This window comes from Cyanistes caeruleus, chromosome 5, assembly GCF_971803275.1.
Source record: "Cyanistes caeruleus chromosome 5, bCyaCae1.hap1.1, whole genome shotgun sequence".
Taxonomy (NCBI): domain Eukaryota; kingdom Metazoa; phylum Chordata; class Aves; order Passeriformes; family Paridae; genus Cyanistes; species Cyanistes caeruleus.
This window is the reverse complement of record NC_141705.1, coordinates 43,974,847-43,987,115: the sequence shown is the minus strand read 5'-3', so window position 1 is coordinate 43,987,115 and position 12,269 is coordinate 43,974,847. Positions and strand designations below refer to the sequence as shown.

The 12,269-nt window shown below is 41.3% G+C and overlaps 1 protein-coding gene across 6 annotated transcripts in view; it reads right to left on the bottom strand.

Annotated features, from left to right (window-relative positions):
* TNKS (tankyrase) overlaps window positions 1-11,974 on the bottom strand; it is a 129,096-nt gene extending 117,122 nt beyond the window's left edge. For 2 of the 6 annotated variants that reach the window (XM_086891533.1, XM_086891535.1), the window contains exons 1-2: window positions 11,450-11,954; window positions 4,337-4,561 (exon numbers count right to left, since the gene is read on the bottom strand). In XM_086891533.1, the coding sequence (XP_086747659.1) occupies window positions 4,337-4,561; window positions 11,450-11,939 (715 nt within the window). In that variant the 5' untranslated portion in view covers window positions 11,940-11,954. Of the gene's footprint in view, window positions 1-4,336; window positions 4,562-11,449 lie in introns of all 6 variants that reach the window. The other 4 variants (XM_086891537.1, XM_086891538.1, XM_086891539.1 and 1 more) reach the window with 4 other exon arrangements.
* Between the last annotated feature and the right edge of the window lie 295 nt (window positions 11,975-12,269).

Here is a 12,269-nt window from a genome sequence, read left to right as displayed (position 1 = left end):
TGGTGTCCATATCACCCATACCAACCACTTCCCCTTAAAAAAATGGCCAGGGGTGAAGGAAGGCAGGAGACAGAAATACCAGAATATTCAACAGGATGACTTAACAGAAGACTGTATTTTTGGTAACAAAAACAGAGAAAAGAGACATTTGATAGAAGAAAAAAAGATAGATATCTATAAAATCAGGACATGCAAACTGCGAACAGAAATGACTGCTCACTAATTCTCACCAAAGTCCTGAACAATTTGCAATAAAAGTCATCAAGAAATCAAGAATAATTTCCTTTTCAAAAAAAGGATGGGTTGTTTTCTTTCCGCAAGACTTTTAAACCATAAAATTCTCTTGTCACAGACCACCTTCAAAGCCAAAAGTATGCCAGCAATTAAGAAATGAATTAGAGCTTTCAGGAATTTTGTACACAAATTACTATGCAACACAGTTCAAATGCAGCCTCTTTATCAAGTTCCTAAATTGCTGATTGCCATGAGAAAGAAAGATACATTTAAAGCTTTTACAATCTCTGAGCATCATGAGCTACATGTCATTTTCAGAAAAAAATTAGCTATGTGGATCATCATCTGAAAATCTATACTGCAGTCAGACTGAAGAAACAGATAATTCCTTCTCCACAGCCCCCAACATGCAGAACAGTCACTACCCTGATGTCACAGCATTCCTCCAAATGCACACTGCAGACTTGACCACTCATCCACTATTCCAGGACAAAATACAACATTGACAAACAAAACCATTTTTCATTAACTCTAGAAGCAGTTCACAGACACTGAAAATGCATCTTCCTGACAGATGAAGCAATCCTAGAAGTCATAAATACTGGAGAACACTAACAATTGGTTCCAATGCTTCAATAAATTTAGTCCAAAAACTGATTACATAAAGCAAACAATGTTTTCAAGTGTTATTACTTGGCAACTAAACAGATCTGCAGTGACTGAATACATTTCAAAAGATGGTCAGCAAACCAACTGAGTACTGCTTACCAAGAACTTCCCTTCCAGACCCCCAATACAAAAGCAAATGCCACCTAGGAGAGCCAACACTCCTCTCAAACTCAGCACCTCTCCCTACACTGTCCTATGACTGCAATATGCAATCAGTAAAACAGAAGAAAAAGAACTCACATCAACGATTTGCTGTATTACAGTTTCCTGGGTGCACAATCTGGTGAGTTTTCATCAGTTCATGTATCCTTCTTATTTCTACTCAAGCTTCCCCCCGTGGCAGGGTTTGTACCTATTACTCTAAACTCAGCACAAAAGCTGAGCACCCACAGTACCTTTAGCACAAATATAGACACTCCATTCCAACACTTGTGCTAGACAAAGTGCTAGAGTCACTACCTGTCTTTTGCTGGTCTTCCTACCATGCTTCAATGTCTTGAATTTTTCTCTGAAAATCATTATTCATGAATGTGCTGCATCTCCACACTGTTCAATTATCACTTTTTCCCTTTCTGACATGTAAAGTGACCAAAAAAAAGTGTTCTATGCTAGATGTGATACAGAAAATATTCAGGCTGGGGTGGCACAGAAGAAGAAAAGGAGAGAAGGTAAATTTTCATTCATTTAATCATTTGGAAGAAGATGCCAAGAGTAGGTAGCCAAAAAATGAGGTTAGATGACCAATTTCTACATAGTCTATCACTTTTCAGATATTCAAATTCAGCAAAAAATTCTAGGTTATGTCAGGATTCCCCATTCTTCAAACAATGCTTTTTAAAAAGCATGCCGTGCTTGTTTTAAAAGAAGCACTGAAAGGATGTGTTCTTTGAATTTTAGTATTTTTTAACAGACCAGTTTCTTCCAGTTGCAACAGCATACACTTCAGGTGTAAACAGCAGTACTATACAATGTATTCCGAAAAGCTATTAAAATATTCCTAGTTAGAATTCATGCCCTAAAAACATGTTCCCTTTATATAACATGTTCCTTCAAAAGACTTTGAAATTAAAGGTGAAGACCTTAAAATATAAGTTTTATATAAAACTGCTAGAAAGAAGCAGGAATTTTGCTCAAGACAGCAAAACATGCTTGCCCACTAGATACAAATTACAAAATCACTGCAAACATGAAAGAACAGACTTCTCTGTTTAGACTCATGTCCTGTCAGTTTTATAGAATCAAGTAAATCCCAAAGTAGCATCATACCACAGCACATAATAATCTGGTGACAGTACCTTTGGTAGGAACTCTCACCCTGAAAAATTAAATCTGACTGAAGTACAACATACATGGATAACTGTAACTAAACTGAGCACAACAGCATCATGCTTGCTTGTTTGAAATAAATTTTAAAAAACTTGCCCCAAAATTCCTCCAGAGCTACTTGCAGGCAGATTGAAAAAGAACTGTGTGTAGTGTTCCAAGCCTGCTCACTGCTTCCAAGGAACCTTAAAACTGCTCCAGACAGCAGAAGAGCCTCGGGATTTGATCAGCAGGTACTACATGCTGAACATTTACATATACATGGATCATATCCTAAGTCTAGCATCAACATTTACAGTCACAGATCTAATCTGTGCACAGAATACAGAATGAAGTTCTGTGTAATACAAGCCATAAACTGAATCCTGTATTTCCTTCCACCAAGTCCGTAACTTCTTGCTGAATTAAGAGTGAACTTTAAAGGTACCATCAGTTCTTTAATTTTAGAAATTAGATCTAAATAATCTTAAATGACTACCAGCATTTTACATCAAAATGAATGTATCAAATAACCTGCCTCTTCAGCTGACCTGCCCCAACTCCTCCAGAGTACCAAAGTCTTTAGAGAAACCACCCAAAGCAACACTACCCATGCTATCTTGCCCTGCCAAATCCTAAAACCTCTGTCACAACCATCTTTCATCCTATCTATAAACACAAAAGTGTGCTGCTGCACCCTTTCATGCTCCAATACAAGGTTTCAAACACTGAAAAAGACAAATCTTTTCTGAAGCAAAGGATCAATTTTCTATTCAGCCTCTTACTTTCAAACTTTCTCCCATTTAATTTGGATTTTCAGTCAGCAGTTCCCAAAATCAGGCTGACTCCAGCAAAAAACAGACCAAAGTAATTACTTCCTTTAAGTCCCATACTAGGCTACAGTTACAGACTGGAATTAAACTTACTTTTCCATTAAACATTGTCATAGTAGACTGTTACTGGAACCTACTATATCAATAGATCTCTTCCCACACACTGCTGCATAATCAACTATATTCAATTTCTAGAGAATATTCTCTATGTTTTACCTTGCATACAGAGATGAAATGGATCCATCACATTGCTTGTGAAAAGAAGAAACAGACTGAAAGATTATATTCTGGTGTTTCCTCCAATTTTCTTTACTCAATTTCTGGTGTTTATTTTAAGCAGTGACTTAAATATTGCAATAAAGCTAATGCAAGATTATGTTCTGTAAGTTTTGTAGCTTTCTCTGAAGGAACTCTGTGGAATAAAACTTTCAGAAAAAAAGACATCTGAAAGTCTGGTAATTGTGTCTTGTCATCTTGTCATCTTGTCTTGACATAGAACATATAGTTCATCATTTTAACTTAATTGCCTAAAACTCAGGCTTTCCTTTACAGGTTTGATTAAAAATAAATGCTGAGCAGATAATAATATTCAAGTTACTAGATGTTAAAGGAGTGTAAGTTCAAGAAACTGCTCCGAGTGTAAAAAAAAAAAAAATAGAAGTTGCTATTCAGAAACAAATTAATACTAAGTACAGAGAAAAACCACAAAAATTAAAGACATCCCAACTAAAAAGCTCTTTGTATGATCTCAACAAATTTTAAACAGTTGAAGTGTTCAATTTTATTTGAAACTGCTTTAGCTCCAGTCTACAGAACACATACTGATGATAGATTACCACTGAACAGTAGTGTCCTGTAAAACATACTGGAAAGCTCCCTAGGACCAAGTTGTTTCTCCATACTGCATGGAATGAAAGGTTTACCATCTTCCTAACCACTACTATAACATATAGAGTAGCCAAAAAAAAACCTAAAGACTTTATCTAGTAAAGCTAGTTTTCTTGACAGCAACCAAGAAAAACAAACCTACATATTCACATTTTAAATACTGTAATTTAACAAACAAGGAAACTTCATCCAGTCTCTCCAGGACAGTTTTTCTGATATAAGTTCTGCAAACCTTCTATTACAGACCAAGAAAAAGTTAAATTACTATCACTGTACCTACCTGCTAAATTAAAAGTAGTTCACTTTTAAAACAAGCAATATCTTTCATCCCAAGTTCAGCATATAAACTATTACAGCTCCACAAAACATAATCAGGTAAAATAGCAACCTATTAAGTGACAGACACTTACCAATACACACATCTATTTTCCCCTTGATAGCAGCCTCATGCAAAGGAGTGTAGTTCCAGTTGTCCCTAGCATTTGGGTCTGCCCCCTGACACAGCAGCAGACTGACCACTTCTGCATGACCAAAGGAGCAGGCATTGTGCAGGGGTATCAGTCCTCCGTCGTCACGAGCATGAACATTGGCTCCTGTCTGCAGCAAGTGCTCTACAACATCCTTCCTTCCAAATCCTGCAAGAGAACATATTTCTGTTCATTTGTCTGGCAAAACAACATGATATAGCACCTAAAACTGTTCACTCTTGGTTCAGTGTCCGTCATCTACTTGTTGGTCCATTCCACCATAAAGTCAGACTCTGTTCACCTGCTCAAACAACAGCTGGACAATTCCCTTAGAGTCTCAACAGAGCTGAACTGCGTTGTATCACAGCCTGCTTGGCTGCCACTCATTAAGACGTTCTACAGAGGCTGAGCACGCTGAATGGTGAGAGAGGGATGCAAGGAAAGTAACAGGAACATCAGTTGTACCCCCTATTACATACACCCACATTAGGGTTTCCACTTGAAACCTTCCTTCCATTGGTCAAAAGCTTTCACATGGTAATAGTTTACAGACAGCCTAATTACTAATATTCACAAAAGACACATAATTCTTTGACAAATTTTCAGAAAGTTTGGTAAAAAAATAACTGACTTCCCTGTAGAACTAGAAGAATGTTTTCCCTGGTGAGTACAATACATCAAGTTTGATCAGTTTAAGTACTCAGTTTGATCAGTTTAAGTACGGCTGAACTGTTTCACCCACTGCCCAATTAATGACACTTTATCACAACATAGCAAGAACTCCAAACGCCAATTCCATTCTCTGCAAAGCTGCTATGTGCACAGTTTGACGTATGACATGGAAGACTTATGACTCTCATTAGGTGTTTTTCCTCCTCCTTTCACCTTCTTGATTTAAGAACAAGACTCCAAAAGGAGTTAAATTACAGAAGTGTATCATCACAGGTTAAACACACCTGTAGGTATCACTGGGACCTTAAGCAAAGCTGGAAAGATGCTCTTATTAAATGTAATCCCACTTGTTAGAGCACTAAACACAGTTTATATGGGAATACAAGCCCTTGAGGTAGAGGAGCACTCCTAGACACATGACCCTATCAGAACAGTTTTATGCTACAAGCAAAGGAAGAAAGAAGTTCAGGCTAAGTCATTGTGTATCACCGCTTTACTACTGCACACACGGGGATCAGACTTTGTCCCCAAGACTTTCCCAAGCACTTCTCCCACTTCACTAGACAGAAAATAATTAAACTGAGTGATTTAACTAAATAAACTGAAAAGCCTTCAAGATGGGAAAAGTTCACCTGGCTCATTATTACTGGAGGTCTAAGATTCTGCATTTATACCTTCTTGTAAATTCTTTCAAAAAAAATTAAATGGGAAGGAGACATGTTCCACAAAGTATTAGAAGATAATTCAAGAGAACAAGTTAGTAGTCACAAAGAGAAAACAAGCTGAAACTTTCTACGAAGTAATAACACTTGTGACACAAACAGTTTATGTACCACAAATGCTACCAGAAACATTAAAAAAAATTTCAAAGTCAAGGCCAGTAATTTATCGATTGATCTTTTTTTAACATGAAAGAGTGTGCATTTGCGTGCTCTGAGGCTGTAAGACTGCCAGGATGTTTCCTAATTGACTACACAATATGTATTATTCATTGTACCCATATTAATCCAGCTAAAAATTATTAACCCCACTTTAAGTTGTACGAGGCAGAATTAAACAACAACTTGGCTTTACAAACACCTGCATGAGGTCAGACATCTCTTCTATGACAAGGACATAGGGGACACCTGCCACAAGTTGAGTCAGAGTAGTTCAAGAAGGATGTCTCAAGCAAAGCTTTCCAGAGCAATGTAATCTAATTTGCTCTACATTGCAGCACAGGTGGAGTGATCAATTCAGGTGTCTCCACACAGAGTGGAAGTGTGTCATAAGTTGCCAACGACTTCTTGCCATTTCCTGGCTCTCCCTCAAGGAACATTCAGTAGCTACTTAGATCAGCTCTGCAGTTGCTTATCTTACTCATGTGTCAAAGTGGCTTGTATTTTTATGATTAACAGCTTGCTAGCTGACAAACCAACTTGATAAGCTCTCAAACTCTGACCACTGACTGCTTCCCAACCCAAGTGAGATCCCCTTGCTTCAGCATTAAAGCTGTATACTCCAAAAATTTTCTAGAGCATAGGTATCCATGCTAGCCTTCACAAAGTGGTAAGACTTCCAACATTTATTATTAGTGAAACCAAAGACATGCTTAGAATAAAACTGCTTCCCCTCCACAGCTTTTTGCCATTACTACACACATAAGCAGAAAGAAAACAAGTTGAATCACTGATGTTTCAACAAGTCAACTTAAATCAGGTTTGTCCAAGCCTGACCTTAGTGAGACCAAGAACACTCCACTCGGTGATCCCAGTTCCGTAACTCACAAAAACCAGTCCTAGAAGCTTCAACCTCTTCTTGCTGCAGAAGTGGGCATTAAACCACGAAGTTCAGCAATTATTATTAGTACTCTCTATATTCCTGGGTAAAAACAAGAAAGAGAGCACCTGTATAGCTAAAAGAACATGTTGTACCTGAAGGGCTAACTTCATGATCAAAAAAAAAGTTTAACTTCCTATTAAATGGGTGTGGAACTGGACAAGCTTATGACTGTGGCTATATGAAGAAACTGAGTAGGACTCAGCTTATTTCTACCAGGTCCATCCGCCTAGTCACTTGTGAAAGAGGTGCTATTATTAATGATTTACCAGCAAGGACCAAGCCTAAAAATATATGAACCAAGGTGTTAGCAGGAAATACATGTGTATATATATCCTTTTGTAGGGCTCAATGCTATTTCAGAAGGGAAAAAGCAAGCCTGTTACCAAGCTGGCTTCCAGAAAAAGCTGGGATTTCAGACAAACACTCACAGGAGTCCTCCCCATCCAAGTATATTAATGGTAGAAAAGTCACAGAAAATCAGCCTTGGTATGTGAGTGCTCTGCATTGAGGATAAATCACACAGAGCCATGAATGCATCACTGTCAACCTGCTTCAAACACAATGAACCACTACAGGCACTTCAACTTGCAAACTACATGATGATGCACAGGATATAGCTTAGGTTGAGAGTAAAGTCACACCATATCCCACACAAATTACACCTAAAACGTGATACTTCATCACAAAGACCAAAATCATCCAACTATTAAAAAAAGTCAATAGCATTCCTGACAGGGAAAAAAAAAAAAATCTATCTCTCAGACACAGAATAACCAAATAATTTGGTTATGCTGGCAAAAAAAAGGTATTTTATCAGCTATGTGTCAACAACACCATCAAACGCAGAATTGTCGGGCCAGTTTACAAGAACAGAAAGTATTTTCAGCTACTGAGGGGTACATAATACAGTAAAGATGTTCTTATTTTAGTGAAATAAACAATGACAGTTAAGATCTTCCTCAAGGAAAAGAGGTAACACATCTTTAGATCAAAGGAATGCAATAAAAAGACGAGTGGAACAGCTGTCTCATTCAACCCAGTTTGAAGAAGAGAATCGTTCAGCAGAACTCAGAATATTCCAGTGAAGAGGGTGCAAAGTACAAGAGAAAACAAGTTACTTCTAACACAAGTTAACAGTCCAATTATTTAATGAACTCCTCAGCACAGGATGACCCTCTCATAACACTTAAAAACTGAGTTATGTTCAAACAATTGCTGAGCTACAAACTACAAGAGGACTCAAAAGTGTCATATGAAAAGGGTGTTTAACTTTTCCCTAGGTATCCACTTTTGGCCACCAGGATGGATAAAAAGTTAACCTAAACATACCTTTGTCCATGCTTAGCACAGTTGCTTTTTAAACTTTTTAGTAGGCCAGTTTTTGTTGAAATAAATGTGTTGAATAAATTGAATGTGAAATGTGAATGTGAAAACTATGCATACATTAATACCTCCACTTAATTTCTTTTTTTTTGTAAATGTTTTAAAGTCAACTCAATCACTTTAAAGTTTTTAGAACCTGCTTTTTGGGTGCTGCTGGACAATACCCAAAGCCTGCACTGGTACCAGAGACCCAAATATCCTGCAATCCACACAGCAATTGAGAAAGTACTGAGTTTACCCCTTTCCAAGCAAGGAGAATGGAAAGAAAAATTATGAAAATTATACTTTGCTCAACCTCTTCCTTCTTGCAAGAGAGGCTTCTATAGCCATGATATCAGCTTCAGTATTAATTTCTCCCTTATTAATAGGTAACCAAAGCAGGTCAGCCTTTTTCAGCACACTACTTGACACTTCAACACAGAACTAAAGAACCAATTCCCCTTCATTAAGTTCAACTGGCAGTTCAGGTACCCAACCAGAGAAAATGTGAATAAAACTGTTGCTCCAGTTTGATGCAGCCATGTACAATTTATCTGTAAGTGAGTAATGGACAGGTGACACCAACTTCAGAAACAGATTCAGACCTATCCCCAGCTTTTAAAACAGTTGGTAACAGATTTCAGCTCATGTCTTAGCTCCAGCTTACACATATGCCAAGGATTCTGAGTGGTCTCAGAAGTCCCTCTTTGTATTGTCCTACCACAAGAAAGGACATAAAGATGATTTTCAAATTAGAAATGTCACAAAGCTTAAGGAATCCAAACTTAGTCCTTTTTACAAGGAACTATAACTAGGGAAGTTATCCTTCCCTATTACAGCAAAAGAACTTAACTGCCTGCTATTGGTGCCAAGATAGACATCTGAAAAAATAGACTGAGCTGGGGAGATGTCAAGTACCCTGTGGGAGGGGGAAGGAAAAAAAAAAAAAACAAAACAATCCAGACCCAAAAACAGGAAATGAAGAAGAAATTAGAAGAAGAATTCCTCTTTCACAAATCACAACATCAGAAGTGAAACTATTCACCTAAGAGTTTAGTTTCAAGAAGTTTGAAAAAAGCAGTTTAAAACACAACATCCTGCACTTTCATCCACCCATTCCCCTACTGAAGGCCATACAATTCACACTCAGGTATGGGTAATTAATAATATATAAAATTATTATTATTAATAATAATAATAGTAATATAAAGTAATAAAATTAAATAATAATAGCATGGGCTATTATCAAAAAAACAGTCTCCTACACACAGCAGACTGCTATGCTCATAAGCAAACAACTTTTATTTTACCTTTGGCCCTCAAATCAACACACTGCATTACTGGCAGGTATACACTGCTTCAGATCAGTTGCATTCAAACAACATGCTTGGTTACAGGCCCTTCCAAAATGCAGGACCTTAAGATCTTTGTAGTAAGAAATCTGCCTAATGCTCTTACATGTCTAATCCACTGGCACTGTCTAATCCATGCAGCAATTTGAGATAAAATAGATATGGTATCTAAGCAAAGTCTCTGAATCTAGGAAAAAAGAGAATTTGTTTGGTACCAGAACTTCATCTGCTGTTTTCCTCATGCTATAATGAATCACCTTGCATTGCTATTATAGTAACATCTTAATGACATTATCCAATTTTAAAACCTTACCCCCTCCAGTAAGTTTTGTCCATTTCTTCTTCCATCAGAACAGATACTACCCACTGCAGCTTCAGCACTATAGTTTGCAGAGGTACTTAAGTTAGAACCTGAGATCTCAGAGTTTTAGGGGAAGCAGCAAGATCTAACTTTAAGTCTGAATCCAAAATTGGCAGAGAACCTCATAAGTACACATGCAGCTAGTACCAGCATTATGTTCCAGGGTTCATCAAAATTAAGTCCATCTCCAAACTTCTCCCAGAACTTCTTCCAGAAGTTTTAAACTCCCCTTGCATAACCCCCGTTTCAGTAGTAGAGCTCAGGGATCAGAGGAGAGAGAAAAGGAAACAGCTCAGAAACAAAAGTTCCCTTAGGGGCATTGTCAAATGCCTCTTGTACTCTGAAAATGAAAACAAACCCATAATCTCAGGGTGTGTTATCTAACTGATAAACTGTACAGCACTATTCAGAGTACCAGGCAAAACTGCACCATAAAATGTTCATTTTGCTACTAATTTCAACAGTGATTTAGAGACTGTATTTAAACCCTGACCACTCAATACAGACTTGTTAATTATCTTAATTTACATGTACCAGTGCACCACAAAGCTCAAACAAGATCTGTGCGCTTCACTACGTAAGGTCCAGTTCTGTAACACTGTGGCACACCTCAGAGAGCTCTCAGACCGACCACAAACCTAGCAACTGTACAAGTCCTGAGTTATGAGTAATGGTTTAAAAGACCTTCCTCATTTTACTTTTATCACTAATTTTGTGTGCCTTGTGCCCCCAGAACACACCCTGTAAGAAATACTTTTTTTCATTAACTGCAGTAATCTCTTACAGCTCTATTTGCCAAAAGATAATATTTACTTCCAGTTAGTCTACACTGTTGGACCTTACTGGTAAATTGCTTTTACACCATTAGTTCTGATCACAATGACACCTCTCTGCACAAAGAGGTGTATTCTTTCCTGGACACATCTGTAACTTCTACAGTTCAGCTGTTCCACCTGACCCCTTTCCCCAGCCTACTCAGACCACAAGAGAGGCAGATATCAAGCAGCAACCATATCGAAATGAAAGAAGCTACGAAGTACAAGGCATCAAAACTGATTCCCATGAAGTGCAGGTGCATCACAGAGCTGTAACAACTCACGTGAAACCCTTACGTCAAGTCAACTCTGTCCTGAATTTCAGTTTCATGCTTCCTAAATCCACTGCACAAGTTTGCAGCGGCCCACGGATCTCAAACGCAGAGATCACTGTCCACACTTTTAGATCTTACAGTCTCTTTACGCTTCCAGGATCTCCTCTCCCACTCGTCTCACCCAGAGGAAGGGGATTTAACAGCCATCTCCCAGCAGCGTGTAGCGACACACAGCCGGGAAAGAGAGTGTGCTCACACTCTTCCTCCCAGCTCAGGCTTGCCCACTCCCGAATCACCGAGGCGCTGGAGGCCCCCTGCCCGAAGCCATTCCAGGGGAACGCTCCCTGTCCCGCTCGCTGTCACTGCCCTGGCCGGGCACGGGAGGCCCCGGTACCCACCGGCGGCGAAGTGGAGCGGCGTGGACTTGCGCCCCGCCATGTCCTTGGCGTTCACGTTGCCCGTGTCCACCAGGCGCTTCACGCGCGTCACGTCCCCATTCCTGCAGGCCTCCAGCAGCTCGCGGAACGCCCCGCTCGCCGCGCCCGGGCCCGCCGCTTCGGGACTCTCCGCCGCCGGGCTCGACGCCGCCGACGACGACGCGGACGAGGAGGACGAGGACGAGGAAGAGCCGCTGGAGCTGCTGCCCGAGCCCGGCGGCGGGGCCGGCGCGGCGGCGCCCGAACCCTCCGCGCACTCCGCGGCCGGGGGCCGCTCCGCGTCGGGGGGCGCCTCGCCCTCGGGGCCGGCCAGGCTGTGGCGCTGCGCGGCCGGTGCCAGGCTGGGGCTGCGCGGCGGCGAGGCGGCGGCGGGCGGCGGGGAGGCCGGGCCGGGCGGCGGGTGGTGGTGGTGATGGTGGTGCTGGGAGCGACGCGGCGGCACCGCCGCCATCTTCGCGCCGCTCCGCCCCTCCCGGCTCCGTCACTGCGGCAACGGCGCCGCCCCGCCCGCGCTTCCGCCCGCCCGCCAACCCCGAGCGCCGCGCACGGACGTGACGCCCGCGCGGGGCCCGCGGGGCGCGGCCGCACCGGCACCGGCACCGCCCCGGGCGGGGCGCGCCTGCCCCCTGCCGGCAGCAGTGGGTGGGGAGGGCGGAGCCACGGGGCGGGGCGGGGCCGAGCTCGGGTGGAGCGGGTGGAGCGGGTGGAGCGGGGCGGGACAGGGCGGGCGGAGCCACGGGCGGGACCGAGCCCGGGTGGGGCGGGCGGAGCCACGGGCGGG